This window comes from Podarcis pityusensis, assembly GCF_964106645.2.
Source record: "Podarcis pityusensis genome assembly, chromosome: 12".
Classification (NCBI taxonomy): Eukaryota; Metazoa; Chordata; class Lepidosauria; order Squamata; family Lacertidae; genus Podarcis; species Podarcis pityusensis.
The window spans coordinates 32,726,311-32,751,076 of NC_138037.1; the positions used below are offsets into that span (position 1 = coordinate 32,726,311).

The window sequence follows — 24,766 nt, forward strand, 5'->3', positions numbered from 1 at the left end:
TAGAACACAATGCTGTATTTGCCAATAGTTGGGAGGAGCAACCGTGAACGAGTGTCTGCTGCCACCCTCCATAATCTGTTGCTGGAGGCAGTTACCTACCTTTGCCTAATGGTACTGCTAGCCCTGCAGCCTTTAGCTCTTGGACTAATATAGCTGACTGCACCCTTTCACTAACTGGAAGTGGCAAGCAGGTCAGCTGCATTGGCCCATGTTAGAGCGCTGCTGGAGGAAAACCATTCCTCACTCTTCCCATGTGAGTCCAGGGTTTAGGGCCTGCTTAGGGCAGGAGGGAGAGTGACAAGTCTTAGGCTATCCTGCCACATCTAGTTACATGATTTTCTTTTTTGAATTAAAGAAAACATGTGTATCTCATGTGGAATTTATACTAGCTTTCCAGTTTTGCAGATTCTACAACTGATGTGAGGTGGAGTCCATCTTCATCCTCTGGCACAGTGGAAATGGACACGCCCAACTTGTGACTGACTCACCGGATCACAAATTTATGAGTGCTCAGTATTAACTTGCTCTGGTAGGTTCCAATTGGATAGGATTAAGACACTTCTAATTGATTTATCATGCAGTTAATTGCTTTCATTTACTTTTAGGCACACAGCACGGAACCTGCTGCTGCAAACAGGAACACAGAAATGAAAAAAATATGTATTTGCCAGTCAACTTCTTGCTTCATTGAAATGAGGAGTGCATTTTGTGGGGGGCGGGAATTACCAATGGGGAGGAAATGCCTTTGGGAGAATTGGCCACACCATTGCAAAACTGTTCACAAAGAAGCGGGGAAAACAGAGGCAGGCAGCCAGTGTTTTCTTGCATCAGTTTGGTCAAAATAGGGATGTTTATTGGAGTACGCATCCCATAAGAAGTAATTCTGCGTGGACCAACAACATCCACCTGCAGATGTTCCTTCCCTGTCAATGTTCTGCACAAGACTTCCTCCTTCCCTCCCAATCCATTTTCTTTTTATAATACAGTGGTACCTTGGGTTAAGTACTTAATTCGTTCCAGAGGTCTGTTCTTAATGCTAGCAAGGAGCCATGAGAGCAATATCAGAGCAATATTAGTAAATGATTAGCTATGGCTTACAGCAGCCTTTGCCAATCCTGTGCTGTCCAGATATTTTGGACTATAGCTCCCATTAGTTGCATGCAGCGGTCATGCTCACAGCAAGAGAAGTTGGGAGGATGCCAGATTGGTACAGGCTGGTTTATTGTGGTGTGAGAAGTCAGCCAATGTGTGCGCTTTAAAATTAAAGAAGCACTGTCTAAATAGGATCAGGCATAGGACACACAAGAGGTCCAAATTCTGGTTGCAGGATGTGGGGAAAAATAGAAGAGACCATATAAGGAAAACTTTTCAGAATAACTCTAGCATTGTGAGTTTCTGATAAAATCTACTGAGATTTTATGACAAATTCTGTTTCAGGCACAAATAACTTCCCTCTAGTTGTTTTTTTAAAGGAGACATCTATATTTATCATCTGAAACAAAATAATTTATCAATTTAGCAGTAACAAAATGAAATTGCAAGAGATGATGAGAACCAAGGGAAAATAGCAAAAATCAGAGCCGTGTTTTGCCTGGGGGTACTGCTCAAATACAGCATCGAGATGTGTGACTGAAAAATAGAACTTTTATACTTGAGTCTATTGTACTGCATAAATATAAAGGTCAGCGACTCATAGAATATACTATCAGCTGGATCACATCAAGGGTTTATTTCTTTTGCAAGTCTTGGCATCTCTTCTAGTTAATTCAGAGACAAAAGCAAGATGTGGGTTCAGGTAAGTGATCCTTGAAACAAACAAGAGGAAATACCTTTGAATAGCTTTCTTTCAAAGTCATACCCCAAAAAATATTTTATTCAACAAACCATGTTTTTCAAGTCAGGATAAATATCCAATAATACATTTTTAAAAAGAAGAAGCCACTGGGATTAGAACTAAGTAATTCTACTGTCAAAAAAAGAGTATGGAATAATCAGGTGGGTTACTTTAAACAGTAAACATAACCAAACACAATGGTTTGAATGACATAATAATATTCGGTTATGCCTACAGTTGCTTCTCTCTAGTGCAGCGTTGATTTGAATTGCTTATGGAAGATTTGCTTCTTATTGCCTGCTCTTTTCTGTAATCCTGTGTTTGAAGTGCATCTTGTGTCTGCTTGAACTGAGGTATACCAGAGCAAAAGGGCTTTCTCTCAGGATTTCTGGCATGATCAGGTTCCCAACATCCTTCGATCTTTTTCTCTTAAAAAGTAAGTTGTAAGAAGTGGTTTTTAAACATATATATATGCTGGCTTTTAAGCTCAACCACTGAGCTGAGCCTAGATCCCTTCCTACTAGTTCTCAACACAAGTTAGTATTCCTGACCATTCTGTTTCCCAATGCCTAAAAACATTATACCCAAATTAAATAGTTTATATAAAAAAATGGAAAAAGGGGCCAGCTGCTAGCATGATCCTGTATCATACTTTGCAGGACTCTAGTTAAAGAAATCCACAACTGAAAGGCTGCCTAGATAAAAATCCAGTTAGAATATAAATAGCCATGAGAAGGGAAAGCAAAGGCCTTGATGTTGCCCATCAAGAGTTGGCACCCGGACAGCACATGTGTCACCTGGCCAGTCTTCCCTACTATGATGAGATGTACTGTATTTCTATTTGAATGACTGGGCTGTGTCTAATGCTGCCATTCCACTAGCATAGCAGGCTTCCACTTGTGTGATGGAACTTTCCCCTTCGCTTCCCTGCAGTGCTTTCCCCACACCCTCAAAATCTTCTCCGGAGGGCAAAATCTGGAGCAGATTTTGAGGGTGTGCAAGCAAGAGAGGAAGTCCTCTTGCATGAGTGGAACTCTATGCCTGCAGTGTTGGATGCAAGCCATAGCAGTTATTTCTATATTTGTATCTATTTGTATTAATTCACATATATAAAAATTATGTACATCTAATTTTTGTGATGCCTTTTTTATTGGCAGTGTGTAAGTTATTATACTACCAACTGCTGCTGTTAAATCTGCAGAGCACAATCCAATCGGAAGTTAAGGTTCTTATGGGAAGACACTATTTGGCCTGCCTGCCTGCCCAAGTATCATTAACTGTTCTTCCCTGATGTCATAGAATGTAGAGACATATTCTTTTAATGCCATGGGGTTTGAGTGGTACAAAGAAATTTAAATCATTCTGGAACTTTTTGCACAAATATTCTAGACAGAAAGCAAAAAAGGAGAATAGTCACAGAGCAACATGGCATTGAGGGTAGATGTTAAATGCTTAAGATTCAATTATGTAAATTCTATATTTGATAAAAAGTGGCAGGTAAAAGGTTACTGAATCTATAGATGATGATGATGATGATGATGATGATGATGATAATAATAATAATAATAATTCATAGCATTACCCCATACAACAGAAGCCCTGAAAGGTACTGGTAGGTCAGTATTATTATCCCAGTGCTGTAGACAGGACACAGAGACAGTGGCTTGCCTAACACCTCTAGTGAATTCATGGCAGAGTTGAGTTGCAAAATCAAGGACTTTGATTCAAAGTTTCAGTCATGCATACTTTGTTTTGAAATTTCAGCCTATGCCTTAGGGAAATTAACACTACCGTGATTCTTTGTCACCTACCCAAGCATTGAGAAAGGTTGGGAACAATTGTTCAGTGTAAATGCCTCCTTGCAGAAACTGCTGAGGCTCAACAGAAGGAGCACAACTGTACATATAAAAAAAATGCAAATAAATCTTTGTAAAGTTATCAAAGGACAAGAGAATAACAAAGATATAGAGCCTCACATCCCATGTTTGTTTGTTTTTACAACTCTCTATCAAATTGCAAGCCTGAAGGCAAGGACTTTCTTATTGATATTTGTAAGCTCCTCTGGTAATCTTTTGTTGGTTGAATAGAAAAATAAAAATGTTTTAAGTAAAATAATAGTTTATATGGCCGAATCATGCAAGACAGCTCTTCCACCTCCATTTCTGAGTGTTCTCTTCACTATACTTCCTTGAGGGTGCTAAAAACAATCATGCCAACCATGACATGAGCGTTTGAAATGACCACACAAAAATGTTGCGATGATTCAATCAGCCTTACTATAATTGATTATATTTAGCTGCATTACACAAAGCTGCACCCAGGATATGGCCCAAGGGTCATAATGTGAGCACTTTTTATTTCCTTGTCAAGCTCAAAGAGGTTGTGCACGAATACCCATGTAGAGCTATGCACTGCTTATTAACCATTAACCATTATTGTTTTAGTTCCCTTACAGATTTACTGACATACTGTATGAAAAGAGTTGGGTTGAAGAACATAAACATAACTGGGGTTTGCTCATTCATATTTTACGTTAACAAGATAAAAGGCTTCCCAGATAAGGAGCAAGAGGCACTAACCACCTACTCCAAGACAAGAGCCCTACACTTAGGCATTTTGAGATGCTCCACATCTTACCTGGCAGGCTCAAATATTGTGGATACTGTTTTCTGTAGCTATCACACATGAAGTGCAAACAATATACTAGCATCTTTAAACACAAGACTGATCCTTCTCAACACATTCTGTCAATGTTTAAAGATGTGGGTTGTGTCATCCGCAACGTATATATTTGTTGCAGGGAACACTGGTGTAGTCACAAAAAGAGTATCTGCTGCGCAAAGTGTGGATTTGGCCTAAGGTTAAGTGATGACAAGGCAGCATTCTCAAGAGACAGAACCAGGAATTGGTCTTTCTTTGCTTGCACAGGGAGTCTAATGTATGCCTTCGAAATCCTTCTTTTCTTCATTGCAAGGGACAGCTCCACACATGAAAAGGTGAACATCTGAAGTCGAGCGAAAAGCCCACTTACTTCTTTATCTGGGGTTCAAAGCACAGCAAGGTAGTGCAATACACACACAATCCATTTAATAAATGTCAGCCTGAAATGTTTTGTTTAAATAACACCTATAATTGATTTCCCCTGATTTAAACCAAAAAGTTATTCGAGAGAAGATGAGGGAAATACTGGTAGCCTTAAACCACAGGGTTGGGTGGTGGTGTTATGCTTGGATCCTGCTTTTGGGTTTCCAACAGGCATCTGGTTGGTCCCTGTGAGAACAGAATATTGGACTAGATGGGCTCTTCTTATGGCTTTAATTAGCCAGTGTAATAATATAGTAACACATGCTTAGCACTTCCTCGTGGAATGACTGCATTTAAAGCACTTCACTCTGGTTAGATCATGTCCACACAGCTTTGAAACAATTTGCTTCTGCAGTTATATCCCTTTAGAATACAAACAACCTTATTTATCATAGTCCTTAGTTCTCGCTGCCCAAAGGCACTCAAGGTAACACATAGCATAACATTCTGAACCTTATAGTAGCTATATTTCAAATAAGACCTCCCTCTTAAATATTTAAATGCCACCCAAAATATACTCTTGGTAGATTCCAACTTAAAAAGCCTGCATTGACCCCTCCTTGAAATATCTGCACATCTCCTTTTCACGCTACTAGAAGCTGTCCAACATAGGCAGGATTTCTGTCTCTTATTAATGCCATGATAAGAGCAGCAGCTGAATCCATGGTCTCTTGAAGCTTCAAATTGTCCTGAAAGAGAGCAAAAATATACCCATCATCAGCTGCTTTCATTTCTAGGATGGGAAATCAAACTATGAATTTAAAATATTAATAGGGAAATGGTAGGAATTAGGAAGAAAAAGTAGGAAGCGGATAGGCCCATATCTCAGTGGCACATGACATCCTTTGGCTACAGATGGCCAGAGATTCAATTTTCGAGATCTACAATTGAAAAAGAATCTTAGGTAGCAGGGCAGAGAAATAACTTTGCACAATACAGTGAAGAGCAGGTTACAACAAGTAAAGCACAACATTAATATTAAATTTATTTTTTAAAGAAATAAACTTAGCTGAATATTTCCTGTTCTCTTCACTCAGTTTGCACATTTTTGACTGACAATGGTCAGTGGAAGAGGGTCTTCTCTATTGACAGATCCTTTGAATCCTTTGAATTTACAGATCGCTAAACGTTTTTGCTGTGTTCCCAACATGTTTATGTGCAGAACCTTTAGTTTCTGAATGACTGCTTTATGGTTTGGATTCATTAAACCCAAATAAAAATAGAAACAAGAATCAGACAGTCTTTCTAATATCTAGCTGGACCTGTGAGTGAGCACTTTGTTCCAGTGATATTTTGATAGCAAAGAACCTTTCTTGGAGTTTCTACTGAATTAAACTGGCAGTGCAAACTGACTCAATAAAAGATGTCATGGTCAATCATATTTCCAAGTGCTCCTGCCTTTCTTTCCATACAACTTTCTTTCTATAATGTTACAATCCTGCTTTTCAATATTCTCATTGAGGGAAGCCAAATATTCAGCAACGGGAAACATCACAGACTTAGATACTTGAAAAGTTTAGTCATATTGTAAACCATTAAACACAGAAGGATAGGAAAAACAAAACGAGCAGCCGAGATCTTGTTCTTGTCCCACACCAATTATCTCACATTACCGACCACCCACTGCTGCCTCTATGGTTCTGGCATCCCAAATGTGTGATGCTTATGGAACATGTACAGAAAATTGTTTTACTCATCAGTAAAACCTGCAACAGCAATCCTAGTAATTGATCTTCCCTATGTATCACGTAAATTCTGTGGTAATCTACTTCCCCATCTCCAAAATGTAGACTGTACTGTTATTGAACCGCAGGATCCATTAACCTAGTACAGTTAATGCTGTATTGAAAAATCTATCTTCCTGGCGTGTAATATTCTTTTTACTGTTATTTAAATGGATGATTTACTGCATTAATATACCAACCAAAGAACAAAACATTTATAGTGCCATGTGAATGTAATTTGGAAAACAAAGCATTTTGGAATCTTGCCAGTCAAACAGTCTATAAATTCATATTACAAAAGTTTGATTCCACAAAAAGATATGCACCCTCTGCTTTTAAATAAGAAATGCCTTGTAGCTCCAGATGGATTCGGATGCACACTTACTACATCTGATTTGAGTGGTTTCCCACTATGTGTGGGCGCCCATACAACACACTGATGTCTACTTTTGCTTCAATACTAGTTGGATTATGGTAATATGCTGCCGGAAAGCAGTCTCATATTTGTTTTCTAGTAGAGTTATTGATGCTCAGTAACTTGTATTCTATACATTCAGCTATGCCACCGTATGAAACGAGACCACACATACAACACAAAAAACAACATTGCCTAGACAAGTGTGCGGGCCTTGGGAACAGACTGGAGGGGAACAGGCCTTACTCTGGTCTGCCCTCAGCCGCTTTAAGGCATTCTACAATCGGGGTTCTATTGCCAAGAAAGTCCTCCTTCTTGTTGACCGGGGAAAGAAACTGGGCTTCTTTATCCAGCCCTTAGAACCTTTCCCAGGCCCATGCTGCTCCCCAGCTCTGCACCACACCCTCAAGAGCTTTTGCCTGGCTTAAGCATAGCCTACTATACAAATATATAGTACTTATTCTACAGCTAGATGTAATTATTCCATAGCTAGATGTAATTAACGAAGATGTGGAAAGGGCAAATCCACAAATGGTCAGCTGCGTCATTCCAAGCACCTCATCTACATCATCAAGCCACAACAACTACAAATTGATTGTTTCCAGATACAGTGGTGACAAGGTTGGAATAGATAAGAGCCATTTTATCATCAGAACGTCTCACAAGCATGTCACAGAGGTCGTCCAAAGGTTCTAAAATATCACCCAACAGGCCACTAACCCCTCAAAAAAACTCTGCTGAATAACTTCCTGAGCAACTGTGAGCAATTCAGTGGGAGGAATCATGTTAACAGCCCAATACAACTCACAATTTCATAGTGAGACAATGTTTTTAATAGAGGCACCGGCCATGTCAACTGGAAACTCCTAGGGTATTCATGAATTTATGGGATTCCTAAGTCTCCCAGAATGAACACACTTAATGGGCCCAACTCTTCTGCACAGAGGAATGTTTGCTGTCTGCCTAATTTCATGAGAAAGAGATTTAATAGTCTGGCTCTGATTATGACAATAGGCTCTCACCTTCAAACCACTTGATAGGTGAAAAATACTAGGTTCAGAATGTGCCCTGGAGAATGCATAGGCCCAGTAACAACACATACCAGCACAACTGTTGTCATGAAGCCATGGAAGCCTAAGGTGACCCTTTTAAGGCTGACTTGGCATGAATGTTGATCGATTCTGACTGCAACAGGTTAAGCCAACTTTTAAAAACCATGCTATTTCACTGGCAAACAATAATGGCTGGGAGACAGAAGGTCAAGGGATCATTGACCACTGTATCTTTTTACCCTGGGTTCAGCTGAGTTGAACTTCCACTCCAACTGAAATGGAGAATAAGCTTATATTTATATTGACAGCTGTGTGTAACTATATCAAAAGATGCCCAGATGTTAGTTGCCGCAAAGAACTAACAAGAACTTGAGGTAGTATTCTGTGCAGCACATTTGGCATTTCTTTTGGGTGGTCTCAGTAAAGAATTCTGAAATAAAATCCCATAACCTGTCTAACAGAATCAACAACACACCTGCTTCCAACCGAGGGGGCAGGGAGAGACTGACTGCTATAACTGTATCACGTTTGGGAGGGTGAAAGCATTATTAAGATGCACGAACTTCACTTCCTTTTGCTGGTGAGGTGTGGCATCATCACAATGGTTTTGCTCCAAAAGCCCTTGGAAATCTGGATGATGTACTAAAACATACATTGTATTTTGAATACCCATCTTTCAGTACATATGTATCAGTATAAACAGAAGATTGTCAGTTGGCGACAGAAGAAAAAGGATAGTCTGTAAACTATTTTTATGGCTGCTAGGAGTTACATTTGCAGCTTAGAAGACCCACCACACTCCTGTGTTAAGGAAAACTGGTTAGACATTTTTGTACTACTGGAAAACACCCAACCATTCACCCAGACCATGCCAGGAGGAAAGGCAAAAGAAAACAAAGGAAAATATGCAAAATTACCTTTAAGATGTAGATCACGGACAGGAGGCCTATGACCCTCCAGACTGATTGAACTATATGAGGTATATGTTTCATATATATGCCTCATTCACTCACATCCATTTATGTCTAGTCTATTCTAAGAAAGTAAATTAACAATTTGAGGCACTAAAGGTGGACATATCATAACAACAAAAAAAAGATGATGAATTCTAGAATACAGACAAAATATTTGTGAGCAGGAAACCTCTTTACCCAAAAACACAAGAATGCAGAAACTACAATCTTTCAGATATTATTGGACTAGAACTTCTGCCATCCCCGACTACTGTTCATACTGACTGGGGCTGATGGGAATTGGAGTCTAACAACATATGGAAGGTTGCAGGTTCTCTACCTCTGCAAAAAATACACCCTTGCCATTATTTATGCCCTTACCTTAGAGTATTGTACTTTCACTGAACTGAATGTCTTTGGACAAGATAGTGATGCAGGAAAAAACAACAGAAAGTGCAACTTTCTCATTGTTTCCTGTTTTCAAGCATCTTAACATCTCATCTAAAACAGAATGCATTCAAACTGCATCGGGAATCTGCCTATCTAGAGCAGGAGGGCAGAGGAAGAATTAAGTGTTCTACTTGTGATGAAGCAGATCAAGAAGAAAGCAATGTTTTCATTTTCTGTTTTCCTATGTCCATCATGCATACACATATTGAGAATACAACCTCCAAATTCAGCTTTCAGACTTCAAAACCTAGAAATATGTCCAATGCGACTCATACTCAGAAAAGACCCATAATAATTAATGGACATGACTAACTTGTCCATTAATTTCAGCAGGTCTATTTTGGATATTGCCACAATACATCAAGTAAATTAATAAAAACCAGCATACTAATAAACAGAAAACCAATAAACCAGTGTTCTACTCATTAGGCCTTGGCTGTTAAGATTTGCCACCAACCATACTTAATCAAGAACATCCTTTTTCAATTTTGCATAAAGCTCATCTGAAAAGTGTTTCCTCTTTTGTTTTGTTTTTTAAGAATCTGCTTCTTATGCTATCTACTTCACATTGTTGTTTCACTGAAATGTTAGTCGTGCAATTTATTTCCAATGCAGACAGCAATTATTACGTGCAGCTTGCTTTCCACCTTCACCCTGTTCTCATGGTTTCGGAGGTTTAATTAAACCAAGATTGTCAGGTTTTTCTGTTTCTGCACTGTCCTCTAAACACTAGATTCTCAAATGTCTGGAACGCCATATATCCTAGTTGAATATGTTTTCAATTCCCATTTTGTTTCATGAAAGTTGTACTGCCCAGCATTAATTTGGAGTTTGAAACAAATAATTCTAAGTACAATTATGCTCTACAAAGCCAAGACTTTCTTAGTGACAGTGCTCATCTATACTCTATAAATCAGTGTTAATCATCATGATTGGAGGTTTTCCTACTGTTAGTTGCTTCAAATCAGTTTTGAGAAGGAGGCCACACAGTTTTGAGAAGGCGTAGCCAGGGATGTGTGCAGCTGCCCCACCCCCATTAAGTAAATAAAGAAAAATACTTAACAAACTGACCAATTGCATCACAGATAACTCGGTTCTGTCCCCCCCCCCCCAAATAAATCCTGGCTATGCCCATGAAGCTACAATGTTTGTTTTTTCAGTTCACTGAATAATGCAGATTAAACTTCACATTTTCACTCTGTTAATCAAGTACAGCTATTTTAAATTATTTTAAAACCAAAGCCCAAAGAAATATGAATGAAACGTACAACTTGAAACTCAGTGCAGTCTAAGGTTTACATTAACACATCTGTAGCCTCAGTTGGGAACATAGTCAGTACTTTCTTTTGCTGAAAATTCAAATTAAAACCAATCATGTGCTGAAAAACACTGAATAAAAGAAAAATAGCAGTGAAAATATATCTTCTGTAACAAGGCTGAATTCCCATGCACATATCCCTGAAAGCAAGCATCACTGGACATACTTTTGAGTAGATAGGTATAGGACTGTGTTGAAAATGCAAGTAAAACAGTGGGAGAGGAGGAAAAGAGCCAACAAACAAGGGCAATTGGGTAGCAACTAAATTCCAAGATAATCTAGTTGTTTTTGCTTTTTTCCTCATTTCCACTTTTGTTCCTACAAAATTGTTTTGTCTCTTTCACACAGATTTGTGTTTTTAATTGTGGCGAAGAGTTAAATAAAGATATTTAATTGCTCTGCGGGGGGGAAATGTACATTTGTGTTTTCTGTTAAGAGTTCACCCTCAAAACTAGCTAGGCTTCAGCATAATCTAAAAAGAATGCTCTATGTTACTGATTAAAACAGAAAAATGACATGACAATACCCATGAGTAACTGCTTCCCCTCCAATAGTCAGACAGCAATAAAACTTGCTTTCAAGCAGACAGAAAATGCACCAACCAACAACAGTCTGTACTAGACGTATTTGCATAGTACACTACATAGCTCCACTGGTTTCAATTTACATGCCTGAACAGCATCCCCAACTTTGATTCTACTGGATAAGGATTGTTCTTGGCTACAGCTCATGGTTAGCAATCTAAACCATGAGCCCTGGGTTAGAAGCCAAACTGTGGTTTTAGCACAGCGTAATAGTAAGAATGACCAGCGTAGAGCAAAGTGACTATCAACTCCTCTCCAGGTACCTGCACATTCATATGGTTCAGGTACACTAAGGTATAAACACAAAGCTTGTGGTGTTTTATGAACCAGGCCATAGTAAAAATAGTAAGCTAAAAGCAGTGAACTACTTGAAGCTCCCATTTCACCCATTGCTGTAAATGGGCTCCACACTCCCTTATAGTTGATCTCTATAAGGGAAAAACATGGGGAGGGGTTTGGGAACATAGTGTTATATAGACCTTTGCTGCTTCACCATTGACTTCCAGCACAGTGTTTTCAGACTGATTTGTTTTTATAAGACGTTTTAATGTTATGTCTTACTATGCATGTGAAGGTCTTAGCCTAGAACTATCTGAAATTATGGATCCTAAACATTTCCATTATCATTATTATTTGTAATTATTCTGTGTGGGAGTGCTGGGGCATTCTTGCAAACAAAAGAAAGAAAGAAAGAAAGAAAAAAGCAACGTTGTATATGCACACTCCTTATTTGGCTGTTTTATTTCTTTTCTACTACATTGCATGGTTTGACAGAGAAATAGAAAAAGACGTTGTGTCAATGGTTTAATGGTTTCTGACAAACCATAGCCAAAATAATATTTTTATGCCATTATGATAGATGCATAAAACAAGGGTTATCTACAACATGTTACAGTAAACTAAAAGCATTCAAGGGTTGTTTCACACACCATGTGTGCAGGGATATTTTAAGATATTTTAAGAATATACCTAAAAATATAAACTATAAATGCAAATGCAAGTATCACAAGGGCATACTTCCCAAGGAGCAATTATTGTGCCCTAACATAACCAAATATTGCAGCCTAAAACTACCAAATTAATGATTTTTGGATATTTGTAGTTGTATCCACAATTGCTGAAAAGATTCTGTTACTAATCCCACTTAAAATGTTGTTTAAAAAATGTCAAACATTACTGAATCAGAGTAGCTGGGTACAAAAAGAATGTCCTTGAACCCTGAATCCATTAGGTCCAGAGAGAACAGGCAACATAATCCAGGACAAAGTTTTCCACGGACCTAGGATGGGGAAGCTGTGGCTGTTGAACTCCAACTCCCATCAGCCCTAGCCAGCATGTCCATTAATCAGGAATGATGGAAACTGTAATACATTGACATCTGTGAGGCCACAGGTTCTCCATATCAGCCATAAATAGATGCAACCCAGAAAAGCATCTGCAGAACAAATAGTGCATGGTGACTCCAAGAAGGAAGTCAAAGCACACTCTGGGGACTAAGCATTGAAACACCCATTAGAAATGTGTATTCTGTGATCAAAGCTGGAAAGCAAGAATGGTCACCGTTTAAACAGCATGAACATATTCATGTAGAAAGAAAGGTGTTTTCAACATTGCATTGGCAGATTACATGCGCTAGCATGTCTTGTGTCAATATAAAATGTAATAATTTTGGCAATACATTTATAATTATAATCAGGACAAAATGAAGATCTATTGCCTTTTACTGTAATTATATTAATAAAACTACTGCTGACTGATGAAGAAATATGATATTTATGCTCCAGGGATTAAAAATGAGAAATCACTGACGGTCAAAACAGTTGAGCAATCTAGTTTCTGGTGAGGTATTTCACTAGAAAGATAACGTAAGCCCTTCCTGAACTCCGTTTTCTTCTGATCCCCCTATTTTAGACAGCCTTGTTTCACTGGCAACTGTGTAACTGACTCACTAGCTTACAATTATAACATATAACAACAATGGTGACTATAGATAGAACAATTCCATTAAAAAATACAAAATGGTTGTAACTCCAAGAGCAGTTTGGTGCTAAAATCTCTTTGACCCCATTGAGCTTTAATTAGCCAGTATATACAGCTTTACTCTTCTTTAAACTGTAACTGAAAACTAGTGTTAGAAAACTGTTTGCAAATTAATATTATTTATACCCTATTTTTCTGTACAAGTACACCTAAAACAGCTTATAAGAGTAGACTGGTATCTGCCACATTTTAAGAGTCATTTTAGAACATTCCACTCTTACATTAAAATAATAATTTAGGGATGTCTTGGCTCCCTGGCATCTCCAGACAGGACTGGGAACATCCCATATCTGAAACCCTAGAAAGCTGCCGTCATTTAATAGAGACAATACATACTGAGTTAAATGGACCCCTTGATACTATGCAATTTCCTATGTTCCTATTTTAGCCGTTGACTTCCCAAATTAATTTCTAAAAAGAAAAAAATGCACTGCTACATTCCCTCAGCCCCACGTATTATAGTTCAGACACCTTGGATCATCTGCAATGAAGAACAAAATGTATTTTATTTCTATTGATGAGCTAGCTGCTGCTGTAAAATTTTCCATGGCATAAAGCAAATCGAATTAGACAAACTGATAGTCTCACAAGTTATATATGAAGAGGTATCACATGTATGCTGCCTTGGGTACTATGGTGGAAGGAAGTCAAGATATAACTGTTATACAATTTTTTAAAAAAAGTTTTTTCCCCCAATCAGGCACTGGTTTGTGTGACTTTTTTTCAATTTACTGACTTGTCAAGGGACACTGACAAGTATCATTTTTTTCTTTATTTAGGAAGATATATACACATTGGTACAAATAAAATATGTGTGTGTGTTTGTTTTGTATTTTGCTCATTATGCAGTATGCAAATGGAACCATGCACAACTGAAAACAATTTAACAAAAAGTACAGAGAAACATGGGGGCAGTCCACAAAGTAGGTCACATATTTAAAGGCCTTTTAAAAACATTCATTTCTTCCCATCACTTTATTTCATTTTAACCAATACCACATCTCTCTTTTGTAACTCTGCTCTCACTTTCCCTTCTCTTTGTGTGGCATATGCTACTCAAAGAAATATCAACACTGTAAGCTAGACCTCAGAGTACATGGAAGGACACTGTATTGGTGGCTTTATTAGGCTGTAAATATTTTCCAGCGTTACCTCCTATAATAATCTAAAGCAGAGGTGGCTATCTTGTGGTCCTCCAGATGTTGCTGGACTACAACTCCCATTCTACCTTACCATGGCCATGCTGGCTGGGGCTGATGGGTGTTTATGAGTTTATTGGTGTCTGGAGAGCCAATGGTTAGGCCCCACCCCAGTCAGAAACTGTGTTTTGTTCTTAATTCTGTTCTTGCCTGCCTGCAAACAGACGTAGACAGCCTAGATACAGTTGCCTGCATACGGTTCAATAAACCGAATTGTGTGGCCCATATCTTGTGCTACATTGGATGCAGTTGTGTTTTTCTGCACTTTTGTCATGATCCATCTTGCTGTCCATGAGTTGTTAGCAGCATGAGTAGCATTTTAAATTTTACAACGTCATGTAATATCACATTACCTTTGATCAGCTGGGAAGTCAAAGAAACACAATCTAATTCAATGGATTCAACCTCATATACCTCATATGTGTTTATTTAGTACACACATCATTCTAGTACACACAACATCCACCCGTGATCCAATAAGCTTTATTACTTTTAATAGTAACAACCACCCTTTCCCTGGTGGAAACAGCTTCAGGTTCAAGAAGAAACAATTTCAGTGGGACCAGAAGCACATCTATGAGCTAGTTCACAGATCAGGCCTACACGATTGTCTTGGGGAAAGAAAGTTAGACTGCATATCTTTTTGAGAAGTAAATAAATATAATTTAGACAACTAGAATTAATTGAATGTAACCAAAATGTGCATAAGGAACTGCTGATGTATCAGGAAAATTGCTCACTTCTTATCTTTGTTGAATTTAGTTAATTATAATTATACTACACCATCTTTTTTACTAAATCTACATGTACATCATTATGAAACACCCGCAGCCAGCATATTATTGCCTATCTATTGTAGAAAGCAATAATTATAGCATTTAGCTCCATTTGCCTTGATGTTCTGATACAAGTTACCACTGATTTAACCATTACATTCCAAGAACAAGACGTATTTGAAAGGCCAATTATATTATAATTATTATTTGTTCATATAGCAATTGAATGCAATTTTTAAAAATGTTTTAGCACTTTTATAATTAGTGACATTATTTGCACAGCAAACACTTGCTACACTCAAAACAAAGAGCAGTATAGTTTTTTACCTTTGGTTATAAAATACGTTTCACCGTATGTGATTAATGAAGGAGTGGGTTTAGAATAGCATTTTGGCTTAAATCACAAAAGATGTTTGCTTGAGTGATAGAAGGCTTCTTACATCAATGCAAATTACTGAGAGATCACTAAAGGGAATCAGGGCATGTGTGGAAATGAACCAGAGAAGGTAAAATAATATAGATGGCAGCAGAAATAATTTTAAACTGATTATAAAGAGCTTTTGAAGTCTGCATGTGGGATTATTAAAAAAATTCTTTCATTAGGAGTTATTTTCCCCCCACCATGGTATGTTACTGCTGCTGTTGGCATCCATCTGTATAGGGCCTTATATGTTAGCACCAAAAGCTTGAACTTGGCCCAGTAACAGATAGGCAGCCAGTGCAAAATCTTGCAAACAAGGGGATATATGCTGGTGTTGAAGCATGCAGTTTGTCCCTTACTTGGGAATAAGACCCACAGGAATCACCAGGACATACTTCAGAGTTGGGATCTGGCTGCAAGCCCAGCTGTAAAACTGTTGCCTTACATTAAGAGTTTGGGTGTAATCCTTGATGCCTCCCTTTCCATGGAGGCGCAGGTTACAACAACAGCCAAAGCGACATTTTTCCACCTTCGCCGCATCAAGCAGTTGGTCCCTTACCTTTCCCGCCCCAACCTGGCCACAGTGATCCATGCGATGGTCACCTCCAGGCTTGACTATTGTAATTCGCTCTATGCGGGGCTGCCCTTGAAGCTGTCCCAGAAACTCCAGCGGGTGCAGAATGCCGCAGTGAGGCTCCTCACAGGTTCTCTGCCATGGGAGCATATTCACCCAGTGCTTTTCCAGCTGCATTGGCTCCCGGTGGAGTACAGGGTCAGATTTAAGGTGCTGGTTTTGACCTTTAAAGCCCTTCACAGCCTAGGACCCTCATACCTACGGGACCGCCTCTCCTGGTATGCCCCACGAAGGACCTTAAGGTCCATATATAACAACACCCTAGAGGTCCCGAGCCCTAAGGAAGTTAGCTTAGCCTCAACCAGAGCCAGGGCCTTCTTAACACTGACTCCAGCCTGGTGGAATGTTCTATCTCACAAGACCAGGGTCCTGCGGGATCTGATTTCTTTCCGCAGGGCCTGTAAGACAGAGTTGTTCCACCTGGCCTTTGGCTTAGAATCAGTTTGATTCCCTCCCCCTCTTTCTTTTTCCTTTCTCCTCCTATGAAGAGACTGTATCCTAATGTTTTAATGTTGTATTTTAATCTTTTAAATTGTATTTTAATCAACTTGTTTTTATTATCGGTTGTTAGCCTCCCTGAGCCTGGTCTTGGCTGGGGAGGGCAGGGTATAAATAAAAATTTATTATTTATTATTATTATTATTATGTAACTGATCTATTCTGAAAAGGAATCAAACTGAGAAGTCACGGCAGAAGTGCTGTCCATTAAAGAGATAATGGAGGGGTATTTATGTAGCTGAGCATATTTGATACCAAGCTATCCACAAAACTCAGTAGCAGGGATGGAATATTTTAAATGTTTCAGCACCTTAAAAACAAAACCTGAAATGCAAATATAAGAGATTACAGGCTAATTTCTCACAACAGTTGAGAAGAATGGTGTCGGTAAATTTAATCTTATATCCCAAGTTCTAAAAATGCTAGAAATCCCTTTAAAAAATAAATAAAAACCTGATGATTTTGGCTCATTCTGGGAGCACTAAAGAAAACCTTTGCTGGTGTGTGATGCCTCCAGGGTTGGTAACCCTGCAGTAACAGAAGATAAATTTAGTCACTTGGTCTTTATCACAGCCTTTCAAAACCAGTGAGCTCTGATTTATTACCCTGGCTTGTTCATTAACTAGAGTTCCCTCAGTTCAGACATAATAAGGAATTCAATTTAGTTTAAAACCAGTAGCAAATGTATCCGAACTTCTCACCTGGCACATGCCAGAGAAGGCAAGCACTCAAACCCAGTGCTCATCATGGTTCATGCACTTACATCAGAACTGGCTCAGTGTACCTCCAGAAGTCTCACCATTGCAGACCTGTTTAGAAGCATGGAAGTTATCCCCTCACTAGCAATCCATTTCTTAGATATGAATCATAACAATCAACACTGAAACATTCATCAGAATCTATATTTTATAAAACAATGCAAGAAGCACAAAATACATTAAGTCAATTTTGGAATGAGTAATTCAGATGCCCTGTCTTTGACAACTTGTCTCTGATCATGAATCAGTTGACACAGTGTGTACTTTTCACTTGCTTTGGCAAACATGCTGGTTTCCATTAGCAGCATACTCATGTAGTGTTTTCTTTATACACTGTTATGTTTAAAACAGCAAGTCTGTAATAGCTTTCAAAGAGGCCTGATGTATTTGTGGTGAGGTTTTTGTTTTGTTTCATTTCAAGAGCTGGTTATAAGATGCCTGGTCTGTGGCTGGCCTTTTATGTTTGGAATAAAGAACCTTTATTAGCATCTCATATCAATAAAAAAATCCACAATAATGTGGGTATTGTGGTAGTGCAAACACAGGATATTAACAATTTCCATGGTCTTTTTGAAATATCACTTCGTTTCTGAAAGGCATTATTCCTGCATACAGGTGGAAATTCAAAATGCAATTATCGTGCTGCTGGAAAAATTTAATATTTCCTCAACGAGTGGTTTTATTGCAAGTGCTACATGGTGAGGATTGTACCTGTGATATCACAAACAAAAAGGGCTAGAACCCAGCCTTACCCATGCCATTTATATTTTGTAGATTTCTAGGGTTCTGTAACGAACCTAAAGAGGCCGTATCTCTGATTGCAGTATTTAAGTGTGAAACAATCCTAATTGTCTGAAAATATGTTCAATAACTGGGTCCAGATCCTGTTCTAAAGCATAACATTATTTCACTTTTATGAAGTTGCTTGATTACACATAGTTATTCATCACTCAGCAATTGTAGTATCAATTGATGGTTGGCATTTGCAAAACAGTCTTCAAAGATAAAACTCCAGAGGGAGAGCTTTTATATCATCTCATCACCCTAATTTTCAAAGGAAGCAATTCACATACTGAGTTGCAAGTCATTAAGTGATGAGAAATCAACTACATGCATATGTGAATCGAGAGTCCAAAGAAGCTAAACACCCATCGCCTAGATTTTCTGTTCTAACTCCATGAACAGTAATTTAATTACACCAAAAAATGAGGGGCGGTTAAGATGACAGAATGATTGAATATGGAACACTACTTCCAAATTGAGTGGCTAGAGCAGAGGCTTTCAACTTTTTTGTGTCCACATCTCTCTTGAACAACTGCACTCTGTCTGCAGCTCCTCAGTGGGGAAACGCACTCCGAACCAGTTATGTCACCCCTTGCCTGCAGAGCTGACAGCCCCTCGCTCCTTTTTGAACACCCTCCCATGGAGTGTTCCTTCAGCCTCCTCTCTTCTCCCCTCTCCTTGGCAGTCCTCCAGGCAGACACCGCCACTGCCCCTGGTCTCTGAGCCACTGCCCCCCATCCATCCCTAAGAGAGGTGCCTCCTCATGCTGCCCCACAGGGGCAGAGGTTGCCTTCAGCCTTAGAAGCCTGAGGCCAGCATCTTATTCACCTTGGCAGGCAGCAGTGACAGCAGAAGGTGGCGCTGGGCCTGCATGGTGGAAAGACTCCCCTTCAACACTGGGCACTCAGTTCCCATCAAGCACAAAAAAGGCCAGTGGGGTGCCTGCCTGCCTGCCCAGCATCCCACATGTTTGTCTGTTCCCAACAGCAGGGGCTGGGGGACTGGCTGGCTAGGCTCCTTCACCTAGTTGCTTACTTACTCTGAGGCCACCTTAGCTCCTAGAAACCAGCACTCCCTGGCCAGCCCCTAAGGAACCATTTGCCTGGGGAGCTTGTAGCCAGGGCTGTTGCAACAAACAGCCACACAAGCCTTTGAGAGGCAGAGATGCGAGAGGGCCTCAGAGGAAGGAGGGAAGGAAAGAGGGACAGAGGCCAGTGTTGCCTGCAGCATCCCTGACCGTAATTCAAGGCACCCTAGGGCGCCACGGCACACTGGTTGAAAACTAAAAAAAAAAAGAAAAAGACAAAAATCACATGCAGTAAACTGGATTGTATCCAGCGATGCCCTTGTGTCCATGAGATAGCTTTTGAGCCAGAGGAGATCTCTACTAATGAAAAAGCGGAGGCAATTTTCACCAATTCACCCTCTGCCCTCCAAATCTACTCTACTGGGATCAGGGACTCTCCTGAACAATGATGGGGTACAGCAGAATTTCTTTTGTTTCTTCTTCCCTCATCTGACCACCCTGCATAACAAAACATGGCAATGTGCAAGAAAAAAGAGGAAACAGCAGAGTAGTTCATAGTGCCACAAGTTTTTAAAAAGCTGGGGGGAAAGCAATGTTTCATCAGTCACTGACTACAGTTAAATTGCTTTCACCTCTCAAATGTGACTTGCCCTCATCACTATAAGAATAATTTAGTGCCTACAAGATGTGGGTCACAACATTGATTTGAATCGGTGGAAACAATTGTGAAATACAAACCTAAGATTTACTGCTAGTTACGCTTTAAAAGAGAACTGTTTAAAAATGATCCACAGGTGGTATTTGACAACGAGTAAATTAGCCAAAATGTCTAGAATCTAGATCTAAGGATGACTTATGTTAGAAGTGTAAAGAAACATCAGGTACATTTTATCATTCATGGTGGTCCTGTAGAATAATAAAAGAATTTTGGGAGATGGTATATAATGAACTTAAGAAAATGTTTAGAAGAACATTTCCCAAAATGCTTTTGGGAATAATAACAACAGAAATATCAAAAAATCAAAATACTCTTTGGATGTATGCTGCCATAGACACTTGAGTTCTGGTAGCACAAAACTGGACAAAGTACCAACATAAAAAGAATGGCATCTTAAGCTATTAGAATATATAGAACTGGCCAGCATGACAAATAGATAAAGATGACAAGAATTTGAAAGAGGATTGGATATTACATATAGATTATATGGAAAACTATTATAACAAAAAAATAACCGTAACAGACTGACAAAAATACTCAGCAGTAGAGGCTATGATGTGGGATAATATAAGATAATGAAGAGTAGAGTAAGAAAACACAGTTGAAAAGACAGCAGTTAGGAAACCAAGGAAAAAGTGGAAGTGGAATTAAAGGCAAAGTTTAGGTGAGTAAAACAAATTGGAGGAATAAGCTATGTTACTAGTAATATTTATTTATATATGTCATATTTATGTTATTTTTCTTTCTTATTATCCTTATTATATAATATAGTATGCACTGATGATATGAGAAAACAGAAAAGCAAAGAAAAAAAGATTTTTTAAAAAAGAATAATCTAGTGCCTAGAAGTCATTTGATTTTTTTGGAATTTTAATGTTGGAAAGGCAGGATACAAATTTAAGAAACTGGTAAATAGGACAGTGGTTTTTGCACATATTACAGCGAAGGATTACAGTTACAGATAGGTAGCCGTGTTGGTCTGCCATAGTCAAAACAAAAAAATTCCTTCCAGTAGCACCTTAAAGACCAACTAAGTTAGTTCTTGGTATGAGCTTTCGTGTGCAAGCACACTTCTTCAGATACACAGAATCTGAAGAAGTGTGCTTGCACACGAAAGCTCATACCAAGAACTAACTTAGTTGGTCTTTAAGGTGCTACTGGAAGGAATTTTTTTGTTTTAAGGATTACAGTGTAATCCTTCTAATATACAATACACAGTGAATATGTAAGTCTTCTGTGCTTTTTCTCTAGCAGGATGCAGCTTAAGAATACCAAAGGCAGAGGCATTGCCAGGATATGTTCATCTTATTGAGTAAACACAGGTTTACTCAAGCCAGATGCAAGTAATTGCATTCCTTTTGAATTTGTGGTGGAAAATTCAAGAATTTATAGGCTGGCAATTATGGACCGAGTACAATATATTTATTTTACATATTGTCTGTTGCTGCTACCTAGCAGAAAGAACCCCCTTTCAGAATTAGCATAAAATCATACTTCACGGAATGAAATAGTAAACAGAAGCATTTAGCGGCTAAAGCAAAATTACGTTTCCAGATAGATTGTAAAAATCAAATATAAGTGGTTCAGACTGTCAAAAATGGAAATTTGATACATTATAAGATTGTTCTTTTCCACCCATATGGTAGGAAAATGTTTCTCACTCTAACTCAAATACAATTGCAGACCAGTATGTATTTCTTCCACAAACTACATTCATAATTCTGAAGATTAACCCCTTCTAGGAACAAGCACAGGTGCAAGGGAAACAATCTATATAAAATATATATGCAATATGATTTTTGAAAGACTAATCTGTAGTGAGCCACTAAGCAACTTTATGCACATGCATGCTTGCATACAATGGAACTTTTTCAGTGCATTAAACTGGTTTAATGTGGGGTTTGTTTTGCCATGCTAATGTGTCTGCTTGGCCTTGCTCACATTCCTTTGCTTCATGGCCCGAGTAACTGCCCAAACCACAGTCTGTGACTCATGGTTTGCATGTACTTATAAACAGTGGGCTGGCACTTAACAGCTTTGGGCACAAAGCCTCTCTTTGCTACCATAGTCATGATGAGATTGAATAGTTTGCTTCCAGTTTCAATTAACCAGTTTAGTATTATGGCCAAACCCTAAACAGTAGTTGGTTGAAACAATCAGCTTCATAACCAATGGTTAACCATAGTTTGGCTAGGTTTGAACACAAAACTAAGCAGGGGTTAGCCTTAATCTGAAGCAAAGCTTTCCAACATCAATGGAGGAAGAGAGGGAATGGGAAGCGCTTGAGCTAGGTTTGTTCTTCACAGTCATAAACAATTCTTTATCATGACATGTAAATGTGGGCACTGAATCATAAGAGTCAGAAATACCCTGAAACAAGACCTCATTCACACTGTAACAATTCAGTAGAAAAGTACTGTATGTTATTGTATAAAAGTACAGGCAGTGACCATTTTGAGTGTCCTGTTGAAGCACGACCACTGACATGTGTGCTGCTTTTGGCCTCAGAAGGGGGCAGAATGGGCTTACAATGTCCCAGAATGCAAGTTGTTTCCTAAACCATTGGATATGGGCCTGAGAGATATCCATTAAACCATGAAACACTGTAGGCGATGTTGTGGCAAATGCCTCACAGGACTGTTGTGAAGAAAGGATGGGATAGGTTCATATACTCCACTTGGAGAAGGATTGCAAAACATTTCTCTCAGTTAATTGATTTATCTTTCCGGAACAAAAAATCCTCAATGTTTTCCTAGCCAAAAGCAGAAAAAGTAAGGTAATATTAGAGAAGAATCATCCAGTATTTAAATGCCTGAAGTAGTCACACAAGTAATTTCAAAAATTAACCACAAATTTAAATGCTCTCCCACAAATTGAAATCAAAATACCACCCTTGGTGAAACATCGGAATTTTTTAATGACAAACACAGCCCTCGCTTGGAAATGGACTGAGAAAGGGAAACTTTGCCTTTTTAGAATAAGCATTTCAAGCTTTAATGAGATTAGCCTTTCTAGAGCTTTCATTTACAAGAACTACTAAATCAGGCATCCAGTTTTTAGTTTGTACTGAAAGAAAAATGTACTCAAAAAGCTGTTACACATCTGCTGTCGGTATTCTTCTTAACCAAGTTTACCTACAGTTAAATGTAAGCCCTGACATCACCCTTTAAATGGCAATACCTGCAGCAAAGGTGTAGCATGAATGGTAAGAACATGCCCTTTAAAAAGCAGTGGAGATTCACAGGGAAACCCAGAGCTCAGCGGGCCCTCTGGCACAAGTACCTAATGATTTAGACTAGATTCACATATGAATTGAACTTCAACCATGCACTGTGAAAGAGAGGGTGGAGAAGCTGCCAAGGTAACAACTGGATTTGTCTGGAAGCATAATTTCTGTGAACTGGTACAGTCACACATCCAGTATGTGCATAGCTGAATTCTGTGAGCTACGGCTACAATTTCTGGCATTAGCAAGCTGACAATATGTGATCTATGTGGAGGTGCCAATTCATATAAACCACACAAATATCATCATATGTCCTGGCTTTGAGCCTCACACCCTGTTCCCTTCCAGTGTGATCACACAGGGCCTCATGCGTCAACCAGTCCTATAGCACTCCCTGATGATATTGCTATGTAGGTGATCAAGTCAGGCGGATCTTGGATCCTTTTAGGAATTATTCTCTGTTTCTGCACTATTATGTCATCACAGATTTGCCCTCATGCATTTTACAAGAAAATGTAGCAAATGTCATCAACAACAATGCAGCTGATTTTATTTGAAAGCATAGATTTTAGTGAAGATCTGTCTTTCTTGGTTTCTTACACACAGAAAGTGCTGCTGTGACACACGAGATACGTTCTTGGCATTATACATGGAATTATACTTACGTGACACCAAGAATGGCTCCAGGCAATTATTCAAGGACTGACATTTAAAATGACAATTCCCCAATGCAGAGTGTGATATATAAACAGAGCCAGAAGGAACTGTACTCCAGTATCCCTCATTATACTGGGATTACATGGCTTTCTCAGAAACCTACTTAGGCTTTTAATCACAAATTCCTCTCAGAACCATGAAGTTGGAAGGAACCCAATCAGCAATCCCGTCCAACCCGAAGCTCAATGAGGGAATTCAGAATTAGAGCATCCTCAAAAACTGGCTGTCCAGTCTCCACTTAAAGTCTTTCAGTGAAGAGAGGCCACCCCACTTTGTTCCATTGTTGAACTGCTCTCACTTTTAAGGTGTTCCTCCTAACGTTCAGGCTTTTTCTCCTTCCTAAACCCCCCCCCCTTTTTTTGCGTCAAGTCTCTCAGACTGTAAGCATAGGGGCTGGGACTTTTTTTATTACTAATATCTGTAAACCACATTAAGGATTCTGCAGAACAACAAAAATGGACAGGAACTTTTCCAACCTAAAAAAACAGTTGTATTTTTGTCACCCTTCAGATTTTTTAAAACTTAAAAAAAACATCAAATCAGGTGGGTCACAAA

General features: G+C 38.9%; 1 protein-coding gene across 4 annotated transcripts in view; it reads right to left on the reverse strand.

Annotated features, from left to right (window-relative positions):
* Window positions 1-2,985: 2,985 nt before the first annotated feature.
* Window positions 2,986-24,766, reverse strand: part of CRPPA (CDP-L-ribitol pyrophosphorylase A) — a 48,266-nt gene continuing 26,485 nt past the window's right edge. For 2 of the 4 annotated variants that reach the window (XM_080975033.1, XM_080975035.1), the window contains one exon: window positions 2,986-5,607. In XM_080975033.1, the coding sequence (XP_080831159.1) occupies window positions 5,503-5,607 (105 nt within the window). In that variant the 3' untranslated portion in view covers window positions 2,986-5,502. Of the gene's footprint in view, window positions 5,608-17,683; window positions 17,792-24,766 lie in introns of all 4 variants that reach the window. The other 2 variants (XR_013978042.1, XM_080975034.1) reach the window with 2 other exon arrangements.